Raw genomic sequence first — 16,969 nt, forward strand, 5'->3', positions numbered from 1 at the left:
CTTGAATTTGTATCTCTCATATTACACAACTACTTTTAGAAAGTAAAAGAAGAACTTACCCAAAAATAAGAGCACCAGGTAGAAGGTAAGAAAGATGGAGAAGCTGATGTTCAGATTCAGAGGCGATGGGAGCTGCAGGCTGAATTTCCCGGTCTCAGTAAAAATAGGCATTGACAGGACGACACAAACAGCTGAAAATGTTGAACCATAAATTAAGATCATACCAACACAAATATAGCAGATAGTGTATCCAATATGTTATGACAAGGATAACATGCAGCGGTGCCCAGTACACTCCCACTGCCCCTTCTAATACATATTTCTGACACATAATTATTGACAATACCGAATCGCAATCATGGTGAAGGAGAAAGCTTCTAAACCTTGCACCCCTGATTTCCTACATGTCAGATGATTTCAGGTAAAGACTGTAAGGTAAGTTGTCTATGAGGTTAACAAACTGAAGACAGCAGTGGAAATAATATGAATGGTACAATATTGTTATTGCAGATGAACAAATAGTTTTTAATACTTCACAAGTATTTGTGAGTAGACCTTGCCTCCGGTAGAGTACCTGAATGTACACCCAAGGTTCAATCAGGCTATTGCCTGTCCTGCTGTGAGCTCAGATATGCTACCCTCTATCACAGCCTGCCCCACTTACATGCAACTTCCTAGGTTGCACCAGTCACTAGGTATCAGAATTGTTATCACCCAGCACTTCTGTGGCTCCTCTTGGCCACTAGACTAACATTATTCCAAGATTAACCACAGCTTGGTTGCAAACATGTAACAGGCACATAACCCAACTATCTGGGCACTGCTGGGGTACAATCCTCAGGCAAAAGGGTTGTGCTAAGTGCTTTGTGGAAAGGGGGCACCTTCTCTTTAACCCCTTAAGGACTCAGACAATTTTATTTTTACGTTTTCGTTTTTCCTCCTTGCCTTCTAAAAATCATAACTCTTATATTTTCATCCAGACTAGTATGAGGGCTTTTTTGCGCGACGAGTTGTTCGTTGTAATGCCATCACTCATTTTACCATAAAATGTATGGCACAACCAAAAAAATACTATATGTGTTGGGAAATTGATAAGATAACCGCAATTTCGTTTTCACACTGTACACTTCACGGTAAAACAGAAATGTTTTCTTTATTCTATGGGTCAATACAATAAAAATTATACCCATAATTAAATACTTTTCTATTATTGTACCGCTTAAAAAAACGCAAACTTTTTAACCAAATTAGTGCGTTTAAAATCCCTCTATTTTGCTGACCTATAACATTTTCATTTTTCCGTATAAGCGGCGGTATGAGGGCCAATTTTTTGCGCCATGATATGTACTTTTTTTTTTATACCACATTTGCATATATAAAACTTTTAATACATTTATAAATTTTTGGGGGAATAAAAGGTTATAAAAAAGCAGCAATTTTGGACTTTTTTTTACGTTCACCGTACGGGATAATTAACATTATATTTTAATAGTTCGGATATTTATGCATGCAGCAATACAAATATGTTTATTACAAATTCATTTTTTTTTTTACACTTTTTGGAGGTAAAACGGGGAAAAGGGACAATTTACATTTTTTATTGGGGGAGGGGATTTTTATAATCATTTGATTGTTAAAATTGTTCAGTGTTATCGGTCATCATCTGCTCGATCTCAGACCAGAGCAGAAGATGCCGGGGAGGGGACCTCCGTCTGCCATTACAGATGATCGGATCGCAACATTTTTCTGACTGCACTGCCGCGATCTGTATTGATCAGGGCATCTGAGGGGTTAATGGCAGACATCCGCGCGATCACAGATGTCGGCCATTATCGGCGGGTCCCTGGCTGCTATCAGCAGCCGGGAACTGCCGCGCATGACACAAGCATCGCTCCGATGCTCGGGGTCATGTACAGGACGTAAGTGTACACCCTGGTGCATTAAGTACCATCTCACCAGGACATACATTTACGTCCTGTGTCGTTAAGGGGTTAAAGAAACACTTAACTTATAGCTACAAAAGAACAGTAGCTGGACAGGCACAAAAACACAGAATACCTCTTAAGGGGTTTTTAACTGAATTGTAATTATTGAATTCAAGAAAACGGGTGATAATATCTAACAAGCAATACAAACATGAATGTACTAGTATTGTTATATAACAACATACCTTCTGACAAAGCCCCCAGTGGGTAGAGTGGAATCCAGATGGTGTACCTGAGCCATGTCAGCAGCTTCCAATGCATGTCTATGCAGGCCAGCATGTAGAATGGATACCTGGTCACAAAGAAATCAATAGCATTAGCTCACATTCATGTTATTGTGTATACATACGCATGTATGAAAGGGCAAGGAAATGTGTACATCATACAATCACTATGTATTAAACCAATCTCCCCCACAATGAACAAATTACAGGTTGTTCTGCTGTTGGGATCCCTACTGACCAGATGTAATCCATGCAGCAAAATATTTAATATTGCTTGAGCGGCATCACTACACACACAGTTACCATTGTAGTCAATGGGCTTTCCTGTAATATATGAACATGCTGTGTCCCGTGCATAAAGAATATTGTTGTAATGAAATCCAGGTACTAACACTAGCTAAAATACCAATCACCAAATATTTCAGGAATAATATTACAGCACAACTTGCTGGTTCTTTGGCATTCCTACAGTGTTTTTACCTTTGTAAATGTGCCAATGTAGGCAGTAATGTTTAGCCGCTCTTCTGGACCCTGTATGAGTAGGGATCCCTGGTTCTTGGCAGAGGAGGCTGCAATTGTGCTTTCTTAGTGCCACTAGAGAACACTTACCACATCATGGATCCACCTTTCAACTAGGTGAAGTAGAGAAGCAGGTGTGTCCACCTCAGCACTCTTACTAAGGTGGACATAGCAAAGCTACTGAAAAACAGCAGGTGGGAGTTCCGGTTCTGGAGCTGCAATGCTCAGCTGCAGCTAAGATGCCTCCTGGTCTCCGACCCACTGTAAGTACGTCCTCGGCGCTCCAGAGGGCTCCCTGCACCTCCAGAAAAGCGTTACATGCTCCATGGCGGCCAGAAACAGACCCACAGGCATGGCTCTTGCAAGGGTTCTTCATCCATAATGGCAGTGGGAAGATCTCAGCAGCTGCAGCGCTCCTCTCTGCATAACCCTGCTCTGGCCACACAGTCAGCGCCATCCTCTCCACAGCACAGCCTGCTGCTGGACGTGGGGGCCCCTTAATATACCCCTCTGCCTCCCTCTCAACAGGGTGACATGGCTCCTGCTCTGGTGGCTACCTCCACCCCTCCTTCTTCCCACAAGTCCCTGGCCTGTCTGCAACTCATCTCACTACAAAGACTGACAACTCTGCTATGCAGCCTCGGCCCTTCTTTGATTTTAAAAGTCTGGCAGCTGAAATTATGGCACAAATTGCCCCCAGTCTGCAGAGGACGCTGGAGGAGACGCTACAGTTTGACCTTGCATTGACTAAAACTGCGGTTGATGCGCTGCGATGTGATGTCACCTCACTGATCATTCCAAGGTTTCTGCATTGGTAACCGACCTCCAGCAGGAAAATGCCAGCCTTTGGGCTGAAATTGATTATCTGGAAAACCGCTCCAGGTGGAATAATCTACGCATTGTGGGCCTATCGGAGAGGGTGAAGGTGCCAGACCTACCACGACTTTGTGAAGTGGACCTTTCCGAAGCCTTAGGCTTAGATCACTACTGCAGAGTGGAGAGGGTCCATAGGACTGGTCATGACTATGGTAACAGTGACCCTAATTTGCCTTCTTCGCAGCAAAACAGACCTCGTCAGGTTATTTTGAAGTTATTGGACTACAATGACAGTCAGGAACTCTTGCGGGCCTTTAGGAGGCAGTCCTCTCCTCTCATACTCCGAGGCAGCCGGGTTTTGCTGTTTGAAGACTTCTCGGCTCCTGTGGCACGCCATCGCAGGGCGTTCAGTACTATATGCACGGAATTGTTTCAGCGCAAGATGAAGTTCCAATTGCAGTACCCCGCGGTGCTAGGTGTCTTTCATGATGATGGCTCTTCTTCGGTGTTCTCCAGCCCATCTGCAGCTGAAGCGGCCTTGAGTGGCCCTACTAGATCTGACCGTCCTCGGTGAAGTCCCAGTCACTCTCAGAGGGACTCTTCTCTCCCGTCTGTTCCTCGCTTCCTGATGGACGAGAAATTTCTTGAGCTCTGGTATCTCTTCCTCCTCGGTTACTGTTATAGCATTCAGAACATGTCTAAGACTCCCGATCTAGTGTGCCTACCATCTCCTGATGACTACCTCCTCGGATCTGGCCGTATCACCATCATATACTTACGAATTTCTGACTGTCCCTGATCTACTTTGTAGACTTGTTCTGCCTCCCTCTATATGTTGGACCTTTCGCGGTCCGCTAGGTTTATTGTCCCTTGAGGGCAGGTGGGAACTGGCCGTGGATATTGCCAATATTGATTTTATATTTAGTTATTTTCCTCTTATAGCCAGTTTACTACTAGAGGGAATGTCGTAGTATTTCTTATGAGGGCCCCGTTGTGCACTTGGTTGGGTTCCTGGGGTTCACAAATAGGTCATTTATTATGAGTGCAGTCTTCCTGTAGATCTGTAGGGGGTCCTTTTACTATGCTACTCTTCCTGGTGGTTGGTGCCCCTGTTTAGCCCTGTAATTGCGCTTTGTTTTATACTCTTTACCGTGTCAGTTATTGTATTTTGCCTTAGTTTTCCGGGTAATTGGCCGGGTGGGGGTGGGTTAACTTGGCCTGGTAGAAAAAAAGTCTTTAACACAGTGCTGAACAAATCTTATTGTGTTCCTTAGGCGCAGGTGTCATATTGTGTTTTTGCTTAGTGCTCTTCTTTGGTTGCCCTCGAGGTCTCTGTTTTGTCTCAGGCCTGGACAGTGTCCCTTAGGCCCTCCAGCCTTCTCAAGCATTGGGGGTTGTGTGTGGTGTGTACAAGTGATTGTCTGTCGGTTGTTTGTTCTTGTGTTTTTTCTCTCTCTCTTTTTTGTCTCCCCTCTCTTTAGTTTTAGGTCAGGTCTTTCTTCCTCTTTAAGATGCAGCTGATCTCTTGGAATGTGAAAGGTTTACGCTTGCCAAACAAGCGGATGCAGATTCTTCGCCACCTGAAGCTTCTTCATCCGGACATCGCTTTACTTCAGGAGACTCATTTGTTGACGGACGACCTTGTCCGTATGGCTAAACTGTGGGTGGGGGAGGTGATTGGAGCACCAGCGGTTAATGGTAAGGTGGGCACTTTAATCCTTATCCACAAGATCTTTGGGGGCTCGGTTATCAGTAAGACAGTTAAAGTTGACGGGAGGTGGGTACAGCTCCATGTACGCTACGAAGGCCATGATTATAGTATTGATAGCTTCTATGCTCCCAATGGGGATAACAACGTGTACTTTAATTCATTAGAGGCAATGCTTCTTAGTGATTCCCTTCCTCTCAAAATAGTGGGAGGCGACATGAATGCGGTTGCAGTGTCCCTGGAGGATAGGAGAGGATGCATGGTAGACAGGACACGCGCTCGTCCTAGTGACAGCGCTTTTGCTAAATTTCTGGAGGCCTCTGGCCTTTGTGATCATTGGAGGTTGACGCACTCGGACAGCAGAGAATTTACATATTCCCATAGTCACTCCTCTTGGTCCAGGATCTATTATATCCTGACCTTTCCTTGCCCTGCTTGCCCATGTAGACACCTCTGAGATTCACACAATGGTCATTTCTGATCATTCCCTAATTTCCATTTCATTGGCTGATATTTACCCAAAGGGAACTGACTTGCAGTGGAGGTTCCCTTCCTATATGTCAAAAGACAATAACTTAATTGAAACCCTGCTTAATTGAAAGTGCTCATGCCTCTGGTGCCCCTCTCTATTGGGAGTTGGCTAAGTCAGTTTTGAGAGGTTGAATGATCGCTTACATGTCTACATTAAAGAAGAAGTCCCTCCGGCTTCGATTTGTACTGCCTACAAGGAAACGCAGTACAAAATGCTGATGGGGTGGTACCATACTCCGGCCCTGCTGAATAGGCTGAATCCTGATATCCCTCCTCAGTGCTGGAGATGTGGGGTTGGTCTGGGCGACACGTAACATATATTCTGGTCTTGTCCGCTTATCCATCCATATTGGGGCAGGGTTCAGCGTCTAGCTCGGAAGGTGCTGGGGGTGATGGTCCCGCTGGATCCGCTGGTCTTCCTACTGCAACTCTCTGTCCGAACTCTAAGAAACCGTTTAGGTTGTTTTTACACATTACTTTAGCTGCTAAAACCCTTATAGCAAAGTATTGGAAGCAAACTCTCCCTCCGTCCGATGAAGATTTAATGGTCCCTTGAATCCCTCACGGCCTCTTTGAACAACACTATCCCGGCCTTTCTGTCAGTGTGGGACCCCTGGGATAGATTCACGGATAGGCATCCCCCCTAACTTGTGACTCCTTTGGGATTTTTTGGCTGTACTTCCTTTTCTCGTCCTTTCCTGCTTTTTCTCTGTCTTGTCTTTCCCTTCCTGATTGTGGTCTGTCGGTTTAGTGTTTGTTGGTTTCTTCCGTCCTTCCCGGGTGCAACGTTTCTTGACGCAATACGGTTGCCTAAGCTGTCAGCGTAACATTGTGCTGCCTTGAATACAGACTTTACTGAAACTGAGGTTCGTCGACTCCATGACGCTAAAGCCCCTGGTCCAGATGGCTTTTCTGGCGAATTTTATAAAGTCCTGGCAGAGCAAATTGTGGCTCCCCTGACAGCTTATTTTAACCATCTTTTAAACTCTGGTTCTTTGCCATTACATTCCAACACAGCTACCATTAAGGACCCCGCTTTTTTCCGTTTTTTGCACTTTATTTTTTTTAAAGGTAAGGAGGAAAAAACGAATCATAATTCTTTAAATTTTGCACCTAAAAATCCATATGATGGCTTATTTTTTGCACCACCAATTCTACTCTGTAATGGCATCAGTCATTTTACCCAAAAATCTACGGCGAAACGAAAAAAATAAAAGTAATTATGCGACAAAATTGAAGAAAAAACTTCATTTTGTAATTTTTTGGGGGCTTCTGTTTCTACGCAGTACATTTTGCAGTGCAAATGACACCTGTTTATTCTGTAGGTCCATAGGTTTAAAATGATTCCCTACTTATGTAGGTTTGATTTTGTCATACTTCTGAAAAAAAATCATAACTACATGCAGGAAAATGTATACGTTTAATATAGTCATCTTCTGACCACATTTTTATTTTTCCACATATGGGGAGGTATGGGGGCTCATTTTTTGCGCCGTAATCTGAAGTTTTTATCCGTACCATTTTTGTATTGATATGACTTATGATCACTTGTATACATTTTTTATGATCTAAAACGCGTCCAAATATACGTTATTTTGGACTTTGGAATTTTTTTGCGCGTACGCCATTGACCGCGTGGTTTAATTAATAATATATATTTATAATTCGGACATTTACGCACGTGGCGTTACCACATATGTTTATATTTATTTACACAGGTTTTTTGGGGAAAAGGTGGGTGATTCAAACTTTTATTAGAGAAGGGGTTAAATGATCTTTATTAACTTTTTTTTTCTTGCAATGTTATAGCTCCCATAGGGGTCTATAACACTGCACACACTGATCTTTTACATTGATCTTTGTTATCCCATAGGATAACATAGATCAATGATTCTGCCGCTTGACTGCTCATGCCTGGATCTCAGGCACTGAGCAGTCATTTGGCAAGCAGACACCAGGAGGCAGGTACGGGGACCCTCCTCATGTCCTACAGCTGTTCGAGATGCCGCGGCAATCCCAAACAGCTCCCTGAGCTAACCGGCAGCAGTTTAGTTTCACTTTAGACGCAGCGATCAACTTTGAACGCCACGTCTAAATGGTTAATAGCGCGCGGCACCGCGATCAGTGCCGCACGCTGTTTGCCACAGCTCCCAGCCGTTGTTAGAGGCCGGGCCCGACCCACTAAGACTTTTGCAAATGTGACCTGTGTCACTTTATGCATTAACCCCTTAAGGACCAGGCCATTTTACACCTCAGGACCAGAGCGTTTTTTGCACATCTGACCACTGTCACTTTAAACATTAATAACTTTGGGATGCTCTTAGTTATCATTCTGATTCAGAGATAGTTTTTTCGTTACATATTCTACTTTAACATAGTGGTAAAATTTTATGGTAACTTGCATCCTTTCTTGGTGAAAAATCCCAAAATTTTATGAAAAATTTGAAAAATTTGCATTTTTCTAACTTTGAAGCTCTCTGCTTGTAAGGAAAATGGATATTCCAAAAAAAAAAAAAAAAAATTATTCACATATACAATATGTCTACTTTATGTTTGCATCATAAAATTGATGAGTTTTTATTTTTGGAAGACACCAGAGGGCTTCAAAGTTCAGCAGCAATTTTCTCAATATTTTTCAGGGACCAGTTCAGGTTTGAAGTGGATTTGAAGGGTCTTCATATTAGAAATACCCCACAAATGACCCCATTATAAAAACTGCACCCCCCAAAGTATTCAAAATGACATTCAGTCAGCGTTTTAACCCTTTAGGTGTTTCACAGGAATAGCAGCAAAATGAAGGAGAAAATTCACAATCTTCATTTTTTACACTCGCATGTTCTTGTAGACCCAATTTTTTAATTTTTACAAGGGGTAAAAGGAGAAAATTTATACTTATATTTGTAGCCCAATTTCTCTCGAGTAAGGACATACCTCATATGTCTATGTAAATTGTTTGGCGGGCGCAGTAGAGGGCTCAGAAGCGAAGGAGCGACAAGGGGATTTTGGAGAGTACGTTTTTCTGAAATGGTTTTTGGGGGGCATGTTGCATTTAGGAAGCCCCAATGGTGCCAGAACAGCAAAAAAAAACACATGCCATACCATTTTGGAAACTAGACCCCTTGAGGAACGTAACAAGGAATAAAGCGAGCCTTAATACCCCACAGGGGTTTCACGACTTTTGCATATGTAAAAAAAAAAAAAAAAAGATTTTCACAAAAATGTGTGTTTCCCCCCAAATTTCACATTTTTGCAAGGGTTAATAGCAGAAAAGACCCTCCAAAATTTGTAACCCCATCTCTTCTGAGTATGGAAATACCCCATGTGTGGACGTCAAGTGCTCTGCTGGCGCACTACAATGCTCAGAAGAGAAGGAGCACCATTGAGCTTTTGGGGGAAAAATTGTTTGTAATGGAAGTCAGGGACCATGTGCGTTTACAAAGCCCCCCGTGCTGCCACCCCCGTGCAAATCACCAATTTAGACCTCCAGCTGTTGCTAAACTCCCAGCATGCCTGGACAGTCAGTGGGTGTCCGGAAATGCTGGGAGTTGTTGTTTTGCAACAGCTGGAGGCTCCGTTTTGGAAACACTGCCATACAATACGGTTTTCATTTTTATTGGGGGGACAGTGTAAAGGGGTGTATATGTAGTGTTTTACTCTTTATTATATGGTAGTGTAGTGTAGTGTAGTGTTTTCAGGGTACATTTGCACTGGCGGGTTACGGTGAGTTTCTCGCTAGAAGTTTGAGCTGCGCGAAAAATTTGCCGCAGCCCAAACTTGAAGCAGGAAACTTACTGTAAGCCTGCCCGTGTGAATGTACCCTGTACGTTCACATGGGGGGGCAAACCTCCAGCTGTTTCAAAACTACAATTCCCAGCATGTACTGACAGACCGTGCATGCTGGGAGTTGTACTTTTGCAACAGCTGGAGGCACACTGGTTGGAAAACCTTCAGTTAGGTTCTGTTACCTAACAGTATTTTCCAACCAGTCGGCCTCCAGCTGTTGCAAAACTACAACTCTAGACGCGACCACCAATAGCAGATCGGGGGCGGGAGGGTTTACTTTCGACGGAAGCCGGTGAGTTGCCTAGCAACATCTGGAGGGTACAGTTTGAGACCATTATACAGTGGTCTCTAACTGTAGCCCTCCAGATGTTGCAAAACTACAATTCCCAGCATGCCCTGACAGCAAACAGTTGTTTGAGCATGCTAGGAGTTGTAGTTTTGCAAGATCTGGAGGGCTACAGTTTAGGGACCACTATATAGTGGTCTCAAACTGTAGCCCTCCAGCTGTTGCAAAACTACATATTCCAGCATGCCCAAACAGCTGTCTGGGCATGCTGGGAGTTGTAGTTTTGCAACATCTGGAGGGCTACAGTTAGAGACCACTGTATAATGGTCTCAAACTGTACCCTCCAGATGTTGCTAGGCAACTCACCGGCTTCCGTCGGATCCAGCCGCACGTCATCGCCGCCCGCCGATCTCCGTCGCCTGCAGCCTCCGACGCCCGCCCGGATGGGTAAGTGGATCTTCGGCGCCGGTCCCTGTCACTTTCCCCGTCCTGCCCCGCCTATTGTGGGTGGGCAGGACGGGGAAAACGAAAGTAAACCCTCCCGCCCCCGATCTGCTATTGGTGGTCGCGTCTAGACCACCAATAGCAGGGATAGGAGGGGTGGCAACCCTGCCACCTCACTCCTATCGCTTCAGGGGGATCGTGGGTGTCTTAGACACCCGCGATCCCCCTTACATTCCGGGTCACCGGGTCACTATAGACCCGTAATGACCCGGAATCGCGCAAATCGCAAGTGTGAATTCACTTGCGATTTGCCGCGATCGCCGACATGGGGGGGTCTGGTGACCCCCCTGGGCATTTGCACGGGATGCCTTCTGAAGGATTTCAGCAGGCATCCCGCTCCGATCCCCGCCCGGCACACGGCGGGGACTAAAACTGCCCATGACGTAAATGTACGTCCCTGGTCCTTAAGACCCAGGTTGTCGGGACGTACCGTTACGTCATGGGTCCTGTAGGGGTTAATAACTCGGGGATGCTTTTACGTATCATACTGATTCTGAGATTGTTTTTTGTGACATACTCTACTTTATGTTGGTGGTAAATTTTCATCAATACTTGCATCATTTCTTTGCGACAAAGTCCATAATTTCATGAAAAATGAGAAAATTTCGCATTTTTTTATTTTGAAACTCTCTGCTTGTAAGGAAAATGGATATGCCAAATAAACTATATATTGATTCACATATACAATGTCTACTTTATGTTGGCATCATAAAGTTGACATGTTTTTACTTCTTGAAGACTTAAGAGGGTTTGGAAGTTTAGCAGCATTTTTCAAGAAAATTTCAAAATCTGAAGCTTTCAGGGACCCGTTCAGTTTTGAAGTTAATTTGAGGTCCTTTAAGTTATAAATCCAAATGCAATGGTGTCCGCTCACCTCCGGAGGCAGATCTCCGACACACCTGTGCTGTCACGGACCCGACGGTCCCGCCCCGGCTTCAACAGCGTATGGAAAGGAAGGATTGTCCGGCACCAGGTATGCTCTAAAAGATTACTTTTTATTCATGCCATAGCAAGGAAACAGACATCACAGGACTGTAGTAATCTGACGCGTTTCGCTCTCTCTTGAGCTTAAACGTAGACTAAGTTCAACAGACAAACATGCAAGTTTAAAATAGAGACTCAGTGGTCACATGATAAAATACCTAGCATAGGTAGCAATTGTAAAAAACCCGGCATGGATATCATCTGTTAGTATTACAGAATGGACTGGATCCCTTCACTAGTGCGTTTTTTACTCGCTTACTGTGTGATTACCCTAGGAGTGTGAATGTACTCTAAAACATTATATGCAAAAACAGGCAGGTATATACGTATAGCTACATGCACATAGTAGATTACGGTATGTTGATATCGTACATGTACAGGTCGATAGTAGGATAGACTAATCAACCTCATTGGCTATATAATTCGGGGACCTACATGTGTATAATAGATTACGGCATGTTAGTATCATACATGCACAGGTCAATAATAGAATGGTGCATGTGGCCACATAAACTAACATAGTGGTATTGCAGTTAATGTATTCACGTAATTGGTATGATTTTTTAGTTACACAAGACATTTTTTCTTTAGAATGGTGCATATATTTACATGTAATACATCGGTTGTGACCACAACCCCAATTCCCTACAATATCCAGCCAATTACCCTGTTTTATTTTATCTTTTGTCTTATATTCTACTTTTTTTTTAGAATTAAATAGACTTGGTGATAGAGAGGAGCCCAATGAAGGAGCTTTTCTAGAGACCGCCATGATGCCCTCTTTAACCACCTCCCTCAATATTGGGTCTCCCTCTAAAACTGGTGTATACTTTTTAATTATATTTTTAATTTGGGCGAATTGCGCACTGTATGTGGTGACAAAGACTGCTCTTTTTTGTTTATTTTTGGCATTTTGTAAATTATTTGTTCTATTTCTTTTCCCAGTATATTTGATCAATTGCTCTCTATTAATGCCTACTCTTTCCTGAGCCTTGTTCAGACAGTCCTCTGTCTAGCCTCTTCTGGCAAATCTGCTTTTTAGCTCTCCTCTCTCTTGTTCCCATTGTACAGGGTCGGAGCAGTTCCTCTTGGTCCTGCACATCTCCCCAAAGGGAATATTCTGAACCACATGCTTTGGGTGGCAGGAGGATGCCATAAGGACTGAATTTGTTGCCGTCTCCTTTCTGTAGGGGACGACAACAATCTTAGACTCTCTGCTGGATAGGGAGATGTCCAGAAAGTTAACTGAGGTGCTACTAAACTGAGCTGTGAATTTAAGATTTAAATGGTTATTGTTGATATAGGAAAAACTCAAAAAAAACGATATTCTGTGTTTTTGAGTTTGTTTCCTATATCAACAATAACCATTTAAATCTTAAATTCACAGCTCAGTTTAGTAGCACCTCAGTTAACTTTCTGGACATCTCCCTATCCAGCAGAGAGTCTAAGATTGTTGTCGTCCCCTACAGAAAGGAGACGGCAACAAATTCAGTCCTTATGGCATCCTCCTGCCACCCAAAGCATGTGGTTCAGAATATTCCCTTTGGGGAGATGTGCAGGACCAAGAGGAACTGCTCCGACCCTGTACAATGGGAACAAGAGATAGGAGAGCTAAAAAGCAGATTTGCCAGAAGAGGCTATACAGAGGACTGTCTGAACAAGGCTCAGGAAAGAGAAGGCATTAATAGAGAGCAATTGATCAAATATACTGGGAAAAGAAATAGAACAAATAATTTACAAAATGCCAAAAATTAACAAAAAAAGAGCAGTCTTTGTCACCACATACAGTGCGCAATTCGCCCAAATTAAAAATATAATTAAAAAGTATACACCAGTTTTAGAGGGAGACCCAATATTGAGGGAGGTGGTTAAAGAGGGCATCATGGCGGTCTCTAGAAAAGCTCCTTCATTGGGCTCCTCTCTATCACCAAGTCTATTTAATTCTAAAAAAGTAGAATATAAGACAAAAGATAAAATAAAACAGGGTAATTGGCTGGATATTGTAGGAAATTGGGGTTGTGGTCACAACCGATGTATTACATGTAAATATATGCACCATTCTAAAGAAATAATGTCTTGTGTAACTAAAAAATCATACCAATTACGTGAATACATTAACTGCAATACCACTATGTTAGTTTATGTGGCCACATGCACCAAGTGTAACATGCAATATGTAGGGTGCACTACCAATACCCTTAAAACAAGAATCAGGAGACATATCTCTGATAGTAGGAATGAAGGAGTTGGCATCTCCATGCTATCACGCCACTTTCGGGATGTGTATGCGGGGGAGTTGGATTCCCTGCGGGTGTCTGGTATAGAAAGAGTTAAAATAGGCATCAGGAGGAGGAGATGCGAGAAAACGCCTCTTCAATAGAGAAACATACTGGATATTTCTTTTGGATACCAGATACCCGCGGGGAATGAATAAACGCTTAGACTTAATTATGACCTGTACATAGGAACATAGTCTAGCTTTTTTTGCTCCCTCAGATGTCCCCAGCGCCATAGTCCTTTATTATAGATTTATATATATTTTTTGTAGATCATCAGTTTTTTTGGTACGAGGGTCAGGAGGGTGATTCCGCCTAGTGTGTTTAGATAACTATTAGAGTGCAGTTACTGAAAGTTATGGTACTAATACGTAATGGATATATATGTAAACTAAAACAGAGTAAATTGTGCATTGAATTATCTTCTAGTTATGTATATTTATTAATTCATAGCATATATATCATCTTTTAGTATATATATACATGCACGTAGGTCTCCGAGTTATACAGACAATGAGATTGCATATTCTATTCTATTATTGACCTGTGCATGTATGATACTAACATGCCGTAATCTATTATACACATGTAGGTCCCCGAATTATATAGCCAATGAGGTTGATTAGTCTATCCTACTATCGACCTGTACATGTACGATATCAACATACCGTAATCTACTATGTGCATGTAGCTATACGTATATACCTGCCTGTTTTTGCATATAATGTTTTAGAGTACATTCACACTCCTAGGGTAATCACACAGTAAGCGAGTAAAAAACGCACTAGTGAAGGGATCCAGTCCATTCTGTAATACTAACAGATGATATCCATGCCGGGTTTTTTACAATTGCTACCTATGCTAGGTATTTTATCATGTGACCACTGAGTCTCTATTTTAAACTTGCATGTTTGTCTGTTGAACTTAGTCTACGTTTAAGCTCAAGAGAGAGCGAAACGCGTCAGATTACTACAGTCCTGTGATGTCTGTTTCCTTGCTATGGCATGAATAAAAAGTAATCTTTTAGAGCATACCTGGTGCCGGACAATCCTTCCTTTCCTTAAGTTATAAATCCCCCATAAATTAACCCATTATGAAAACTTTACACCTCAAAAGTATTCAAAATTACATTCAGTAAGTTTGTTAACCCTTTTAGGTATTTCACAGGAACAGCTGCAAAGTGGAGGAGAAATCTCAATATCTCAATTTTTACAAAGGGTAACAAAAGAAAAAGCCCCACAAAATTTGTAACCCCATTTCTTGTAAGTATGGTAATACCTCATATGAGGATGTAAATGCTCTGCTAGTGAATTACAGGTCTCAGAAGGGAAGGAGCAAAACTTGGCTTTTGGAGAGAGAATTTTGCAAGACTAGGATCTCTTCCGGGGCATAAAGATTCGGCGTAAGGTGGTCAAATTCACCCTTTTCGCAGATGATATCCTGATTTTCATGGCTGACCCGTGTGCGCATTATGCCTGCTTAATGTCCACTTTCCGATTTTGGTTCCTTTTCAGGTTACAAAGTAAATAAACTTAAAAGTGAGATTTTGCCCCTAGGCCCTCATCAAACAGCCTCTCATTGGTCCTCTCTGGGGATATCCAATGATCTTATCAAGCCTCATATCACTTATTTGGGGATCAAGATAGGTAAGTTGCCCTCCTCCCTCTATGTACTGAACTATCTGCCCCTGTTCAAAACAGTGTTAGACGAATTGCATTGCTGGGCTCATCTACCCATTTCTTTTCTAGGGAAACGTCATCTCATAAAGATGATAAGCTTTCAGAGACTCCTTTACCAGACACTACCCCCTTATCATCAAACACAAGGATGTTAACTTGCTCAATTCGTCTTTCGCATGCTTTGTATTGACAGGGAAGAGACCCCGGATTGCGCTGCAAAAATTGATGCTCTGTAAAGCCGATGGTGGGATTGGTTTCCCTAATATCCACGGCTACAATCTAGCCGTGGGTCTAGCTTCTACTCCAACCTCACTTTGAAGGAGGACCTAGTTTCCCCTTGGTCCTTCGTGTCATGCCTTCACTCCCGCATCCTCAGCTTGCCTGCCCATGTAAAGCGCGCTCTAGTACTTAGAGATACCATTTTGACCTGGAAGGCCTTACACAAGGCCTTTGGGCTTCCTTTTCTGCTGTCCGGGTACTTTGACCTCTGGGGCCACCCAGAATTCCCTCAGGGCCGCGAAAATAGGTTGTTTGACCTTTGGCGCCTTACGGTTGCTCGGCAACTGATGCATGCTGATGAAAAACATTGGCTCACTCCTCAGGAACTTCTCTCTTCCTTCTCCATGCTGCCCTCTCACTTCCTTCAGGTATCACAGTTGCTCACTTTTTGCAAGTCTCGATTGCGGGACCCTTCCTCGGAGGTGTTACCCTCTACCTTTGAAGATAAGGAGGGTCCTCAGCCTAGGAAGGTGTCTCTGTCGGATCTCTATAGAGGTTTCAATGCTTGTCTATTGAAGGTTTCTAAAAATGAGATCTCCAAGTGGGAGGCCATTTTGCATGATTCTGAAATTGGTGAACAGATTCTAGCTGGTTGGTCCAAGGAAGTTACAATGATTCGATTCATCACAAACTTCTCCGCTCGGCGGTTGCTGACTTTAGCCTGCATAAATTAGTTCAGCTTTCAGGTGCTCAGGTGGGCTAGAGACTCTCTCCTAGGACTGTATCCACCTTTTCCAGCCCACCGGAGCACCTGAAAGCTGAACTCATTTATGCAGGCTAAAGTCAGCAACTGCCCAGCCGAGAAGTTCGTGACGAATCGAATCACTGTAACTTCGCTCATCTCTAGTGATAAATGAACCGTGGAGAGAAAATTACATTTTTAGGTTTACAACTCCCAGCTTCCTCTTCCTTTCCTGATAGAATCACGTCCTGCCCTAAATGTGACAGCCCAGGCATAGACTTTTATCATGGGATATGTGGATGATCGAAGACTCAGGAGTTTTGGGAGCAGGTCCTTTCCTATATTGCCAGACATTGAGTGGTGCGGGTCCGCTTGACTCCTCAGGCTCTTCTGTTCCATTCTGTCGACCTTGCTGAAGTGGAGGTTGTGGGTCTACCCTGTGTACCTCGTTTTCTTCAAGTTATCTTGTTAGTGGGATAGATGGGTGCTTCTCCGGGAGTGGATCAAATCTGTGATGCCGGCCATAGCCAATATGGTGGAGGAACTGAAGATTTATTTGGAGGTCAATAGAATGGATGCAGAACGGCATAAGGAATGTTGTGCGAAAAAGTTCTTTGCTAAATGGCGTACTTTTCTGACTGTCCACTACTCTAGGGCTCAGATTGATGCTTTTGTGCTCCCCTTCTGCCACACTGAGTGGTACTGCTTGGCGT

General features: G+C 43.2%; 1 protein-coding gene across 1 annotated transcript in view; it reads right to left on the bottom strand.

Annotated features, from left to right (window-relative positions):
• Nucleotides 1-16,969, bottom strand: part of HACD3 (3-hydroxyacyl-CoA dehydratase 3) — a 39,708-nt gene that overhangs the window by 2,512 nt on the left and 20,227 nt on the right. Inside the window, exons 9-10 of the mRNA XM_056571724.1 lie at nt 2,171-2,277; nt 60-191 (exon numbers count right to left, since the gene is read on the bottom strand). Of these exons, the coding sequence (XP_056427699.1) occupies nt 60-191; nt 2,171-2,277 (239 nt within the window). The remainder of the gene's footprint in view (nt 1-59; nt 192-2,170; nt 2,278-16,969) is intronic.

The sequence above is a fragment of the Hyla sarda genome, chromosome 4 (assembly GCF_029499605.1).
Source record: "Hyla sarda isolate aHylSar1 chromosome 4, aHylSar1.hap1, whole genome shotgun sequence".
Classification (NCBI taxonomy): Eukaryota; Metazoa; Chordata; class Amphibia; order Anura; family Hylidae; genus Hyla; species Hyla sarda.